Source organism: Pungitius pungitius, chromosome 4, assembly GCF_949316345.1.
Source record: "Pungitius pungitius chromosome 4, fPunPun2.1, whole genome shotgun sequence".
In the NCBI taxonomy this organism is placed as follows: domain Eukaryota; kingdom Metazoa; phylum Chordata; class Actinopteri; order Perciformes; family Gasterosteidae; genus Pungitius; species Pungitius pungitius.
In genome coordinates this window covers 16571954-16586026 of record NC_084903.1, presented here as the reverse complement: position 1 = coordinate 16586026, position 14073 = coordinate 16571954, and the positions used below count along the sequence as shown (strand labels likewise).

General features: G+C 43.2%; 1 protein-coding gene across 1 annotated transcript in view; it reads left to right on the top strand.

Annotated features, from left to right (window-relative positions):
* Positions 1-14073, top strand: part of ush2a (Usher syndrome 2A (autosomal recessive, mild)) — a 155065-nt gene that overhangs the window by 89819 nt on the left and 51173 nt on the right. The window contains exons 50-62 of the mRNA XM_062561810.1: positions 868-1445; positions 1795-1964; positions 2053-2219; positions 2385-2473; positions 4723-5057; positions 6488-6643; positions 7174-7337; positions 7466-7675; positions 9799-10001; positions 10085-10197; positions 11046-11265; positions 11845-12013; positions 12131-12352. Coding sequence (XP_062417794.1) covers positions 868-1445; positions 1795-1964; positions 2053-2219; positions 2385-2473; positions 4723-5057; positions 6488-6643; positions 7174-7337; positions 7466-7675; positions 9799-10001; positions 10085-10197; positions 11046-11265; positions 11845-12013; positions 12131-12352 — 2796 coding nt within the window. The remainder of the gene's footprint in view (positions 1-867; positions 1446-1794; positions 1965-2052; positions 2220-2384; positions 2474-4722; positions 5058-6487; positions 6644-7173; positions 7338-7465; positions 7676-9798; positions 10002-10084; positions 10198-11045; positions 11266-11844; positions 12014-12130; positions 12353-14073) is intronic.

Here is a 14073-nt window from a genome sequence, read left to right as displayed (position 1 = left end):
CACACTTTATCTCTCACAGTCACGCACGCATACTCTCAACCGATCTTCTTTCACCCTCTCTCTTACACACACACACACACACACACACACACCCACTGCCATCTGGGAAAGCCGTTAGCGGTTAGCAGTAGCACTTAGCGACGCAGCACGCTCCCTCAGTCCGCTCAGTCACCTTGATCTGCTTGCCCTTCACACAGTACCATTACTGCTATACTGCATCACTGTGGGTGTGGGAATGTGAATATGTGTGTCAGGAAGAATGTGTCTGCGTATCTGTGTGTGTGTCCATTATAGAGCAGTACAGTGGGATGTAAATGCCGGGGGAGGAGGGGCATTACCTTCAAATGAGTTACCCTGGAGTGAAATATACCTCCGACTAGTCTTGTGTAGCATCTTATCCAGGCATGGACTTGTGCACATGATGTGAGTGAGTGAGTGCATGTGTGTCAAATTTCGTCAAAGTACATCACTTGTATGTATTATTGCTTACTGGTGTTCCTCTTTGTAATTTCTGAAGTGTGTTTGCATCCATGTGTAGGTCAAATATGTGTCGAAACCAGCACACAGCGCCACAACTTTTCCAGCAGACCAGCCAGGCCAACACATTTCTTGCTGAATGATGCACAGGCACACATTCAAACGAGTCCTGTACAAGTACTGCATTAACCCATGATTACAATATTGGTTCCAGCAGGTGGTGAAATTGTGAGAGTTTCCATGTATCTCTTACATAGAAGAGGCAAAATAGGTCTTGACGTATCTAGTTGTTTTAAACAGATCCTCTTTCTCTTTTTTCTCACTATAAACTCACACACCGAGTATATTCATATCTTGCCTCTTTATTCATTTGTTCTCCTTTACCCCCAGGTCCAGGACCAGTAGATAGTCCAGCTGTATCCAGGCTCCATCCTCGAAGTGTAACAACTACTTGGGTTCCTCCCTCCCAACCAAATGGCATTATCACCAAGTATACCCTCTATCTTTGCCCCAGCTCCACCTCTACCTGTGATTCCATCTCAAGCTCATTCTCAAGCACCAGCTCAGGTCGTAACAAAAGCCTCCCGGCCAGCACCAAGCGTGCATATCTCAACTCAAGCCATAACCTCATGCCAACATCAAGCCTTCTCACCGCAGGTCTCAGCCACGTCTCCACGTCCACTGACGCCGCGGGCAGTAATGACAGCTCAAGCACAGTCCAGGGCCCGAGTCCCAGCCTCCTCCCTTACACTCCCTCTAGTTTGAGTCATGGTATCACAGACGACAACCAGATTGAGTCCATCTCATCCCAGCTCTCTGAGCCCAATACCCCCAGTGACAGCCCCATTTCTGGTTTATTTAGTGAAGTTTCAGATTTGCATACATCCATTCTATCAGTCACCGTTCCAGGGAACACCTCCAGCTACACTTTCTTCAACCTATCGCCCTATCAGAGCTACAGCCTCCAGGTACAATATATGAGGTTCACACAGTATGTTGTGTGTTATGCTAGTGCAATGAAAAAATCATTTCAATATAGTGTCAAATTTAAACATATATTTGAACAATTACTTTTTTTTATCATTAAAATAATCCCAGATGAGAGTGATCTGCATCTTTTATCGTTTGTGGTTGTTTCCCCCTTCAACAATTGTTACAGAATTGGAGATCAAGATGTCAGAAATAAGAAAAAAAAACGTAAAAAGTAATGTTATTACTAACTTGTTATTAATGCTATTAGGGATTTATTAACTTCAATTGCAACACTACAAAGGCATACCTCACTGTGATGTTCCAAAATTGTTCTTCATCATCTAGGTGGAGGCATGTACCAGTGTCGGTTGCTCGGTGTCCGGGATGTCTCAGGACTTCCGTACCCTCCCAGCTCCCCCTGAAGGAGTTCCTGCACCTCACCTTTATTCTGACACCCCCACCTCCGTGCTCCTGTCCTGGGGTGCACCAGAGCGCAGCAATGGACCTCTAGAGCGGTAAGTGATGATTAAATACATACACTTCATCCCCACCTATTTTAATTATAAGTTAAGTTAATTGTATTGTATCCTTTGCTGGGCATAGGTGGTTGATTGAGCGCAGAGTTACTGGGACCAAACACGTCTCCACAGTGGGCCATCTCCCACCAGACCCTCCCCCTCTTTCTTTCCTGGACACTTCATCTGCCCTCAGTCCCTGGACTAGCTACCAGTATCGACTTTCGCTCCATAATCAAGCTGGCAACACTACAGGTGATCCCACGACAAAATTCTAAAATGCAACCTGATCAACATGTGTTATTATTTCTCTCTGTCTCGTGTCAGTTTTACAGACTTTGACAGCTTTGAGTCAAACTTAACTTCTAGCCTTTTTTTTCACGATTGGATCTTCAACCACATTTTGTTGCATACTTGCAGGACCCTGGGTCAACGTCACCACCAGGCCTTCTCGGCCTGCTGGTCTCAGTCCTCCGAGGGTGAAGGTCACGGGACCAGAGTCCCTTCAGGTACGTAGCCTGTTCAATCTGGCATGAGAGCACAAGCGCTCTGGAAAATGGCTGCACCACAAAAAGTCAACCATGCTGCTGTTAACATCACTTTAACAATTGTAATCTCTTCTGTTACGTTCAACAAGTAACTCAGCATGGGCTTTAAGAATTGCTTTAAGAAAGTGGATAAGTTTCAGGAAAACATAAAATATATTGCAACTTTGGTTACTCAGCGTAGAAAAGACAAAGCAATGTCACACTGATTTCTCTGTCTTTCCATCTGGAGATTTAATGAGAAAGAAAAACATTAAACTCAAGGTCCCCTTCAGAAAATAGGATGGGCTGTGACCCTGTCTGAGGCAGATTTCTTCCTGTCGGCCATTTTGAAGGAGGGGCCAGAGTTAAATTCCACCACTGGCTAATCCCACATCAAGGCCTTTCAATGAAAGCCACTGAAACCGTATTGTATGTATGCACACTCACAGATACGCGCACACACTCATGCACTGCACTGTCCTGCACTAATGCTAACTGCAGAAAAATGCTAATGCCTGCCATCATTTCTAAACCGCCCCTGTCATCTCTGCAGCAGCACAGCTTTAGGGGTCATAGGTCCGAGAGGGAAAGTGTTCCTTCCTGGTTGTTGCTAATTGGACAGACAGGCAGGCTGCTTCCTGGTTACCAATTGACCTTGACAACACAGACAGGATTTTGAATATCTGCCTTCCTATCACGTCTTGCTCATCGAGGCACTTGCTTTCTTTTTACCCATTATCCTGTTACGTCTTCATTCCAATATTAGGATGGCATCTTGGTTATTTGGGTCCTTTTAGCATTCCATTGGTAGTTGTATTTCAGGTTTTGTTTTGGACTATGCTGTGAATTAAGCTGCAAAACATAATGCATCCGCTACCGTGTCAGTGGGTTTGGTAAAACTTGAAGAGAGACAATTAAGATAAGATACCACATCTAAATGTTTGTATCCACTTATTTGTTAGTGTAAGATAGTTTGCCAACCATTGCTGGTTAATTGATAATTGATCAATTTGGGTTTTGTTTGGATCCGTCACCGATAATACACCATTTTTTCAGAGAAAAAAATTCTTGGACTTGGAACCCAGTTTTTATTTGCAGGATGACAATATATATTGAACAAAATGTATACGTGATAACATTGATGCTTATATGAATACATTGTAGAATGTTGTTTTCTCTCATACACTTATCTCTTACTACCAACTTTATTATCTCTCTGTTTCGCTCTGTTCTACTCAGATACACATACACACGCTTACACAAAAATACTGTACTGGCCTTAGCCCCAGTGCTCTTTGCCAGCCGAGGGTCTCTGCTGTCCTCACCATCTCCAGATTACATCAGGCTATTCAATCTGTAAATGACTTCCACTACAAAGCACACCCAACACGCACTTTGGGAAATGAGCCCCCTAACTCAACATGACCCTGCCCATATGTGGCTGTGTGTGCGTGTGGCTCAGAGTTACTGTCCTGTATCACCTCACCGTGTCACTTGTTAAATGAATATCAAGGTTGCATGAGAAGTCATTATTGTTGACGTCCATTCATAATAGTCATCAACATTGACCACTTAATCACCTGAGTCTGTAAGTCTCAACAAGCTCTGAACTGATCAGTTATCGTTTATGACAGTGTATTAGAGCTGGTGATTTAATGGAGCCGTGTCTTTACCTGGATGTATAAAAAAACAATTATTTTAAAGATATCTGTAATTCAAACATCTATAAATTTGTGTGTGTGTGTGTGTGTGTGTGTTAAAAATTGTATGCGTGCCAGTTACCTTCATCTTCACAAGGAAATGCTGACAGACTGAACTGTTTCCAATTCAGAGGCAGTGCTCAAAGACAGCAAGCTTTTGTTTTTGCATGCAGCAATTCCATTACCAGCCGTTTTCATTATTTTAGCATGGTCTTTGTGGGCGTGTGCAGCGTGCGTGTGTGGGTGTGCGCCGTGTGTTTGTGTTTTAAATTTGATGAAAGGATTCTTCTGCTCAAGTCAAAGTCAGGTTATCTTTCCCCACAATAGAGTTTAACAAACGCACGCACACCCAAACATACAGAGTGACCATTCTACGTTCACATATACCCAGGTCACAATGCATGCACACACGGATACTACCTACATAGTCACCGGTAGCAATCAAATAACCACACTTACATTCACACTGTGATGCAAATATGTGTTAGCCTAAGCACACACTATAAGCTCTTATTCACATTTACTTTTCAGGTAACATGGTCCCCTCCTCTTATTCCCAATGGAGAGATCCATGGTTACGAGATCTGCCTCCCAGAACCCCGCATCTTCCATGAGAGTGGCAAAGCTTCCGAGTTCAGCGTCCCAGTAACGGCCCTCATCCCGTACACAAACTACAGTATCACAGTGCTGGCCTGTTCTAACGGTGGTGGACATGTCGGAGGCTGCACAGAAAGCCTGCCTACGCCTGCTGCCACTTGGCCCACAATCCCGGAAGGCCTTGAACCACTGTCTGTAGTGGCAGTCAGTGAGTCCTTCCTGGCCATTTCTTGGCAACCACCAAGCAGGCCCAACGGACCTAACATCAGGTGAGAGAGATATGACATAGACTACCGACACAGGGCTTTGATGAAATCTCTTGACTGTAAGTGTAAGGTTTATTAGTTGATCACATGTGAGCACATTCCCTTGTTTTTTCTCTCTCTACAGTCATCCTGCTTGGGATAATGCTAGTTCAACATATTCGCATCCCTTTTAATAACAAAAAGCTTAAAAATACACATTTGGTTTGTCGTGTAATGAAGACACGTCCAGTCATTGGAGCAACATGTTTAGCTTTACTGTAATCACACTATTTGACTGGTGTGAACAACAGTTGTTGCTCTTTAATCACTACATTGGGTTTACTGGCTCATTGAAACTTCTGCTAGTGTGTCTTCCAGACATATGGAAAGAATATTGTTTAGTCACATTATATTAGGGGTGTTATCAATCGTGGACAATTCTTTCTCTATGGCTCACTGACCCATGTGCTGTTGGAATTTGTGTCAACAAGGGAAGAACAGAACACACAAAGTGGCCGAGGAAGAACGAAGAGTGAAAATACCGTATTATTCAGATTTGACACAATTTTATCTCAACTGCAATTGCAATCTCGACATTCTCACTATGGACCAGGCATGAATACTGAGCCTTCCTTCAGATTACACAGAACCAAACAAATCTCTTGCTTTGTGATGGTCTTAAGAAATTAACTAACTGAGAAAACAATGAAAATGTTTTAAATAGTTGGGCACATGCAAATATTCATCCAAAGTCCAATGCTAATCATGAAGAGCTAATATGAGTGGACCCCAATCTGTGTATCCATCTTAACTTAATTTGAATCGACCTTTTTTTCATTAGCCAAAACCAAAAGTCACGAAACAGGCAGCTGACACAGAAATATACAGCATGTTGTTACTGAGCCACGTTTTTAATCAGTGTTTTCTCAGTCCTAATGCACTTTCTGGTCTGTTTTTGTTCGTTCTTGTTCTACGTTGTCGGTGATTAGGCCTAAAATAAAGGTCCATTTTCATGGCAGGCAATTAAAATGCATGAGCCCGTCTCTGTTCTGCTCTGCTCAGCTCTGTGTGTTTGTCTAAGTGGGTTTGTTAAAAGGTGGCATTAAGCCCTTCTCTTCTGATTACAGCAGAAATTAGCATCACTGTGGGGAGAGGAAAACACAAACCCTGCAGAAAAAAACAAGGCTCACTGGGAGGGAGGGGGGGGGAGACAGAGAGCGCAAAAGAATAGAGATGATGAAAACAGCAGAAGTGAAGGAAATGAGCGATAAGGAGAAGAGTCGCAGTGCGTGTGTTTGTTCTTTTTTGTGTTTGTATGCTTGTGTATATTGCCGTGTGGGCGCAGTGTGTGTCTGTGTGCTCATAATGATTTGTGAACATGTGTTGGGTGTTAATGCATTCCTAAACATCCAATCGTGTGCGTGTGTTTTCTTTTATTCAAATTTCCCCTTCAGATACAAGTTGCTCAGACGTAAAACCCACCAGCCCCTGGCCGTCGCCGCGGTCCCCAAGGTAACAGCTGTGCCCCCTCCCCCTTCTGAAGATCTCCATCGCTGGCTCCATGTTTACTCCGGCACCAAATTGTTCTACCAAGATAAAGGCCTAAGCAGGTGAGATTACTGAAATGAGCTCTAGAGCAAACGCCGGCACCGCAGCAAACCGTGTGTGCAGAGCCGATCGGCGAGCTGCCGCTGATGCCGATCTTTTAATACCGCTCAAAGATACATTAAGCAAATATCCCAAAGAATTAAATTGTTTTTCACACAGAGTCCCCTAATCTCAGTTTGGCACTTGGTGGAAGCTAATTTTTTTTTTTTTTGCCACTATGCTTGCTGAACGGCTCTGCGTGTACTCTTTTGGGGTTTGTGTCTACTGTGCTTCATTCAAGTAGTAAGCTGACAAAGTTCTAAACGTGTCAGCACTTTGCAGAGATGTTCTTGTTTATGTCACAAGGAAATTAAAAAGCGTATTAGCCGTGTTTCCCTACACATCTACCCCATTACAAAAGAAATTGGAAAAAATTCAATGAAACATCCTTACATGCAAAAATGCACTCAATTTAAATTTTCAGTTTTAAAATTAGCTTGACCGGTGAATGGGAACACAGCCTTATTAAAAAGCACAAATACTGTCTCAACAGATTCACCCGTTACCATTATCAGTTAGTGGTACATAATGACGTGGGCCACTCCTCGGGAGAGATTGTTACCGGGGTGACCATGGCGGGGGTTCCCCACCACCCTCCGTCTCTGTCAGCCCACGCTGTCAATCACACTGCCGTACAGGTCACCTGGACACAACCCTGTAAGATTACTGGCTATTTAAACACACACACACATATTTCACACAGCAGTTATTTTATGGTTGTATAATCTACAGATATAGTTGTGTGACTTGAATAAGTTATTTTTACTTCTTTGTGTCCTCCTCAGCTTTGCAGGACCTACAGGGACAGGTGGAATTCTACTTTCTGACTATAATGTCTGCCCAATTAAGTAAAGTCTTGGTTTTCCCCCCTGAGATCCTATCCGCAGTGATAAGCGACCTTTGGCCCAGCACCACATACCTGTTGTCAGTACAGGTTTCCAATGGAGCTCATAATACGACTAAGGCGGCGGTTAACGTCACCACTAAAGATGGAGGTATGTGTATCATGTTCTTCGATCTTAGCTTAAAATGTGCCTTCTTACCTTGGATATGTGTGAGGGTGTTGTTGTGCACAATACTGCAGTGTGTCACGTGCGGTGTATAAATACTTCCTGGAGAAGGGGATGTGTTACTTTGTTTCTCATAACTTTGTGGTTCACAGGACATGTTAAACAGATCATGTAGTGAGGCACAAAATCAATACCAACTGTTCGTAAGAGCCAGTGTTGTAAAAAGATGCAAACGTACTGCACACACTTGTAATGATCTACTTATCAAACAAGACAGCAGACAACAGCAAGCAAAGCTGTTCCTGTTTCTTATGCAGGCTATAATTACCATACTTTCAAATACATAGTTTAGGCTGTTTTCTTTTTTTATTCCGTGGGGAAAATAAATATCTAATAACTGAAATCCTATTCCCCCTCGGTGTTGAAAGTGGAATCTTGCACCAAAATATGCTGTGACATCATTATGACAAACATTTTAATGATCTGTTAAGCCAAATACATTTTATCATGATTTTTAAAGTTATGAAATATTAATTGGAATATGAGCAAAGCACATGAGTTTTTAGATCTATGGTTGTTTCACATATGTTTAGCTTTGGTTATCTTTAGCCATGAAGGGCACCAGCTAACTAGCCACCATTGCAACTTTTCTCTCCTTTTCCACTCAAACTCTCTGCCCTAAAAGTTGGCCTTCAAATCACTCTTTGTAGTCGTCTGTCAGAGACCTTTCAATCCGTCTGTTGTTGTCCTTTGGTTTCTGTCTCACATTCTCTCTTTCCCTTTGCCCCGTCACATTTCTCTTTTCTTCTTAGTATTTTCATATGTCAGAAGCCTCTTTCTTTTTCTCTAATCTGAGCAGTATAATAAAAAGTGCATTAAAAACATTAGAAAATCATTAGGTGCTAAAGGCAAAGCATGGCTCGTTTAACTGAGAGGGCTCTGGAGGTAATTTCATTATTTTACAGCCATAAGAGTGTGCTCACACACACAGACCAAGGCCAAATTCAGCTCAACCCTACCAACCATCCTAACATGGCCTGCAATCTATAGGGCAATGCCAACATCAAGACTAATTGGCAAAAAAAATCGTGTGTCTTTGTGTGTGTATGTGTGTGTCTGTGAATGAGAATCAGTGTGCAGTATTGCGTTGATAATGCCATCCCGTGGTAAATGAAATGTGGAGCAGTAGGTTGGGTTTAGGTAAGTGCATTAGCAGCAAATGAATTGGGTTAACTTCTAATAACTTTAAATAATAAATGCAGTCTGCATGATTCCCACACACTTTCTCAAAATGTTTCACTCTGGTTCACTTTCTGGCTTTTCTACTCACTACCTGATCATCATTGATGTTTGAAGAATATTTCATACAATTAATGATGCTCTGTTTTTAGTCTCCCACTCTTTGACTAAAACTCCCTAGTGTATCTATAATCTTCTGATCACAGATTATCGCTTGACCTGTATTTGTCAGGTTTTTTCTGAGGACACAGGGAGTTGGACCAACAGGACTGTGAAAGACATAGAGAGAATATAATAACACAATACAGGAAGGTAGTGACTGTCATTTACTACTGCCTGTAACACAGAGAGAAAACGAACGGAGGGAGCTGACCGAGCAAAGTCAATCTATTCCTCTTACTGAAAATGCACTCAGATAAGTGAAGTTAACCCAATTCATTTGCTGCTAATGTACCTACCCAAAACCCGCACACACACACACACACGCACGCACGCACGCACGCACGCACGCACGCACACTGGGAGATACAGGTGGCCTCCTTCTGCTAACACACAGACTCACAGTTTTCCTGCATTTTACAGCCACCCACACACATCCTCTATTTCTCTCTTGGTCACACACACAAACACACTCTACCATGCTGTGCACACAATCACATGCCTATAAGATGTGTGAGTCCACGTCGTGACTTCTATTTCTTTACCTCTCATACACATTAATTCATGGCTGTGTACATACATCTCTTAAGGCCGGTATGTTAATCGTAAGGCTGAGAATACGACATGTTATAAAATATCATCATGCATATATCTCCATAGTCACATGGGCAGACACATTGTGTCTCTGTACTCACATGTGCTATCCTCAGAGCCAGACGGGATTTCCGCCCCAGAGGTGGTTCCAGTTAACAGCAGCACAGTCCGTGTGCTTTGGTTCCCTCCTCTTCAGCCCAATGGGGCAGTTAGTGGTTATAGCATCTACCTGAATGACCGTCTTCATGGCAGTGTAGACAACAGCTCAGGCTCCTACCTGCTGGGCGACCTGCTGCCTTTTACTGTCTACAACGTTCAGGTACATACAATCAAAATCAAATCAGATCACCCAAACCCAGACACACAAACACACATTCAATCCGATGCTTTTGTGTATTTCAGGTGGAGGTCTGTACAGTGTATGCATGTGTGCGCAGCAATATTACTCAGACAACTACTGTGGAAGACCTGCCTGCTGACCTGGCGCCGCCGCACGCACATGTGATCAATCCCAGGTATTACGTGAATGTTTCTCTTTCCAGTAACTCTCAAACTTTCTGAATGGATTTATTCATAAACGTTTGTGCAAGTGTTCCATCTAGATCAATAAAACCGTATCACTTGTGTTTAAATGTATTGATTGTTCATGTTTATCAGCAGCACAAAAGGTTGGTTTTTGTTTGACACAGCAGAATCAATACAGCTGGCACTAACAGTGTCAAGCTACTTTGAAACCCAGAGATTGAAAGACAGTATTTCACCCATTCTTCATCTTCAGTATCGGAAATACTGAATTCAATATATATATATATATATATATAGATATATATCCAAAGCGACTTAATAAGTGCATTTCAACCATAGGGATACAAGAAACAAAGTGACTATTTAACATAATAACATAATCTCTAAATTCCTAAACAGGTGAAGATTTCTTTGCAGAGGAAGTGGTGGTTTGTGGCTCTTTTTCTGTGTAGGAGATCGTGTGAGTTGTAACTCTGTGTTACTACACAGGTCTTTCTCCTGCCAAAGATGTCAGAGATAAAAAAGATCAAATCAATAGTGAGAAGTGTATAAAGACACACACACTCTGACACTGTAACTCAACTTTGTCGGGCCTTAGCCATGCATGAATGCGTGTGTGTGTGTGTGTGTGTGTGTGTGTGTGTGTGTGTGTGTGTGTGTGTGTGTGTGTGTGTGTGTGTGTGTGTGTGTGTGTGTGTGTGTGTGTGTGTGTGTGTGTGTGTGTGTGTGTGTGTGTGTCTGGGTATGGCAAGGTCCTAGTGTGCCTCCCAGTAGTGTGAAAGGAGTGTGAAGGAGATCCCTCTCTCTAACTCTGGTTGTCCTTCTCTCTCTTCATCAGGGTGGTGAGGTTAGACTGGTCCCATCCAGGCAGACCCAATGGCATCATGCTGGGCTATGATGTTTTAAGACGGACCTTGAGGTCATGTGCCATTGGGTCAACGGGGGTCACGTCCTCTGTGGAGGACGCGCCGGCCGGTGTTGGGTTCAGATGTTTGTACCTACAGTGTCTGGCCAGTCATGGTGTGTGTGGAACGTCCTGCTTCGATCCTGACGTTCAGGTGATTATGTTCTGGTTATTTAGTTATTTAATTTTTTCTGTGTGGAAATGTTTTTGTTGAACCCTAGTGAAATACATTTTGCATGGACAACAGTGCCTTAGCCTGTGTGCGTGTGTGCTGGGGTGAATTCAAAACAATACATTAAAATATCTTCTGCCCTTTTCACCTGAAATCAAGAGTCTTTTATAATCATTAAGCCGCAATCATCAATCACTGTTCAACAAAAATGTATTAGAACAAGCCATTGGCTGCTTTGGCTGCTGATCTGAAGTGGATAATAGATTTTTGCTGTGTAGTCCCTCAAGATATTAGAACACAACAAACACAGGGACCCACAGACAAACACACTCTCACATATCCTATTTCAAGTGCACGCTATTTTATTATGAGGCACGGTCATCCTCGTCGTGATTAATTTCTCCAAACAGATTAACTTGTCACCTGCGTTTACTTCCATCCTTGCGTCATTGAATGCCAGCCAAGTTGGCACACTCCACCAGCTATACATGTAACCCTACAGACAGTGACACCATTATATTGAGTTTACATTCTTTCTCATCCGTACTGTATGTAAACCAGGTTTGCTGCGGTGGGTTCCTGTACACTAAGAAACCACATCATGAATGTTGTGAGGGCAGCTACTTGGGTCCGAGTAATTCTTCCAATCCGGTCTGCTGCAATGGCAAACTGCTCCCATCATCCCCCGACCACCAGTGCTGTGGAGGATACTACATTCATGTAAAAAACAGTGAGTGTCACACCGCTTCATATGTTTACACTTGTATGGGACTTGCTCTTTTCTGCTTGAATTGAGTCAAATCTTGTCGTTCAAGTGTTTTTCCTTCATCTGTCCTTGACTTTGTAGATGAAAAGTGCTGCCCTGACCACGAGCAGGGCCGGGTCTCAGTAGGGCCGGGTGACAGCTGCTGTGGGGGGGTTCCTTACTCCATGAAAGGCGGCCAGCTTTGCTGTAGTGGGAGACTCCGTGACGGTTATGGGGTCCAATGCTGTGGAGGCCGTATTGTTGATGATTTTCTAGTGTGCTGCGGTGATGCTGATAGCGGAGACGTGCATACATATACCCCAGGTGAGTGAATAAATCACACGGGTTTGTACGTGGAAATCCCCTTTTGTTAGAATATCGGGGGAATGAAACTGGTCTGCACTGGTCAGGTTAATTGCCCAACAATGGAAGCACATTTGGGAGAAGTTTGATTGGATGCTGAGCCTTCTGGATAGAAAACAGTTTTGGTCTTGAGTAAATCCTTTATTGTAAAATCCAATCAACAAAAAGCTCCTTTGTTCAAAGAACCAGTTACTCAGACCCAAAAAGGATTTTGTTAGTTTAGTCCCTGGTGACGTCCTCTTAATGTTCGGGGGGGATAAAAAATTAAAAAAAAATCATGGAACAAGAGAGAAAAGCAAAAAGGGTTGATGTAGACACATGGTGCAGGAACGTGGGGTCGTTTCCCTTTCTTCCTCTGCCGCAGTGTCCCAAAGCACCCGGGTACCATGGCACAGATGGGACCGTGCCTCTGTGTGTGTGTGTGTGTGCGAGTCTGTTATGTGTGTGTGTCTGTTATGTGTGTGTGTGTCATTAGACATCTTTGTCATGGCAGATGATGATGAAACACACCCGAGATGGCACCGTTGAGGGCACTGCCAAGCACACAGCAGGACAAAAACACATTTATTCTCTCTTCTACACACACACACACGCGCGCTTTCATGCATATAGACATTTTACATGCACCTACACACAGAAACACACACACACACAGAGTCAACAGGGTGCCCTCGGCAGGGTTCGCTTAGTGTTGAGTGCCAGAGACAGACACGTGGACTCTATTCATCACACATAAACAATGGCCCATATGGGCAGGCATATAGTACTCCATTAGCCTAGCCGCAAACATACAGACACACACTGACACACACAAAAGATCCCTACCCACACAAATGTATGTGCATTTGACAAAAAAGTTCCTAGCAAGCAGGAAATAAAAAAAAACAATACTTTTCTAATTGACTTACTTTACTACACTTACTTAGTGTTCACTCTCTGACAGTTATCTCTCATGTTTTGTTTGTTCATTTGCTTTGTCATGTGATTTGTGAGTGCTTCTTCACTGGATTTTCTTTTCTCTTCCAACCAAGCACGCTATATGGTCATCCTTCATTTGACCAGTTGCCCTCCCATGGAGTGCATATGCTCCCCACCTCGTCCACTCCATCTCCTTCTGTTATTTATTTCACATCCCCTCTGCTCCTTTGTCATCTTCTTTCCCACTGTTCCTCAACTTGTTTTCCGCTCCCTCTGCTTTTCCCTTGAAACCCTCCCCTCCTTCAACCCATCAGTCATTAGCGTTAGCTTCCCCATTGAGAACATATGGTATGATGGATCGCAGGGCTAGCGGCGCTAGCAAGTCTAAGGGCCATTTGCCGGGTGCACTGCGCTGTTGGGGAGCCGCGGGGCAGGCTATGCAACCTCGAGCCCACACGTCTGTTTTCAAGACACTCACACTAAGACACACACAAAATACACACAGCAACACCTTATAGGATATGCTACTTAACCTTGCCACCACTCACTCTCATCACTGCCTCTCACCATGTCCAAGGTTTGGTATTTTATTATACATTAAGAGATTATTGAAAGCAATATGAATAGAAAGCGTGAAAGAAAATGCAAGCGAGGGAAGACTACAGATTGCTTTCAATACATTGTATCGATTATGAATAGGATAAATCCTAAAAATCTGTATAGTATAGTCCTATAATTTGATACACAATAAAAATCCATTGTTG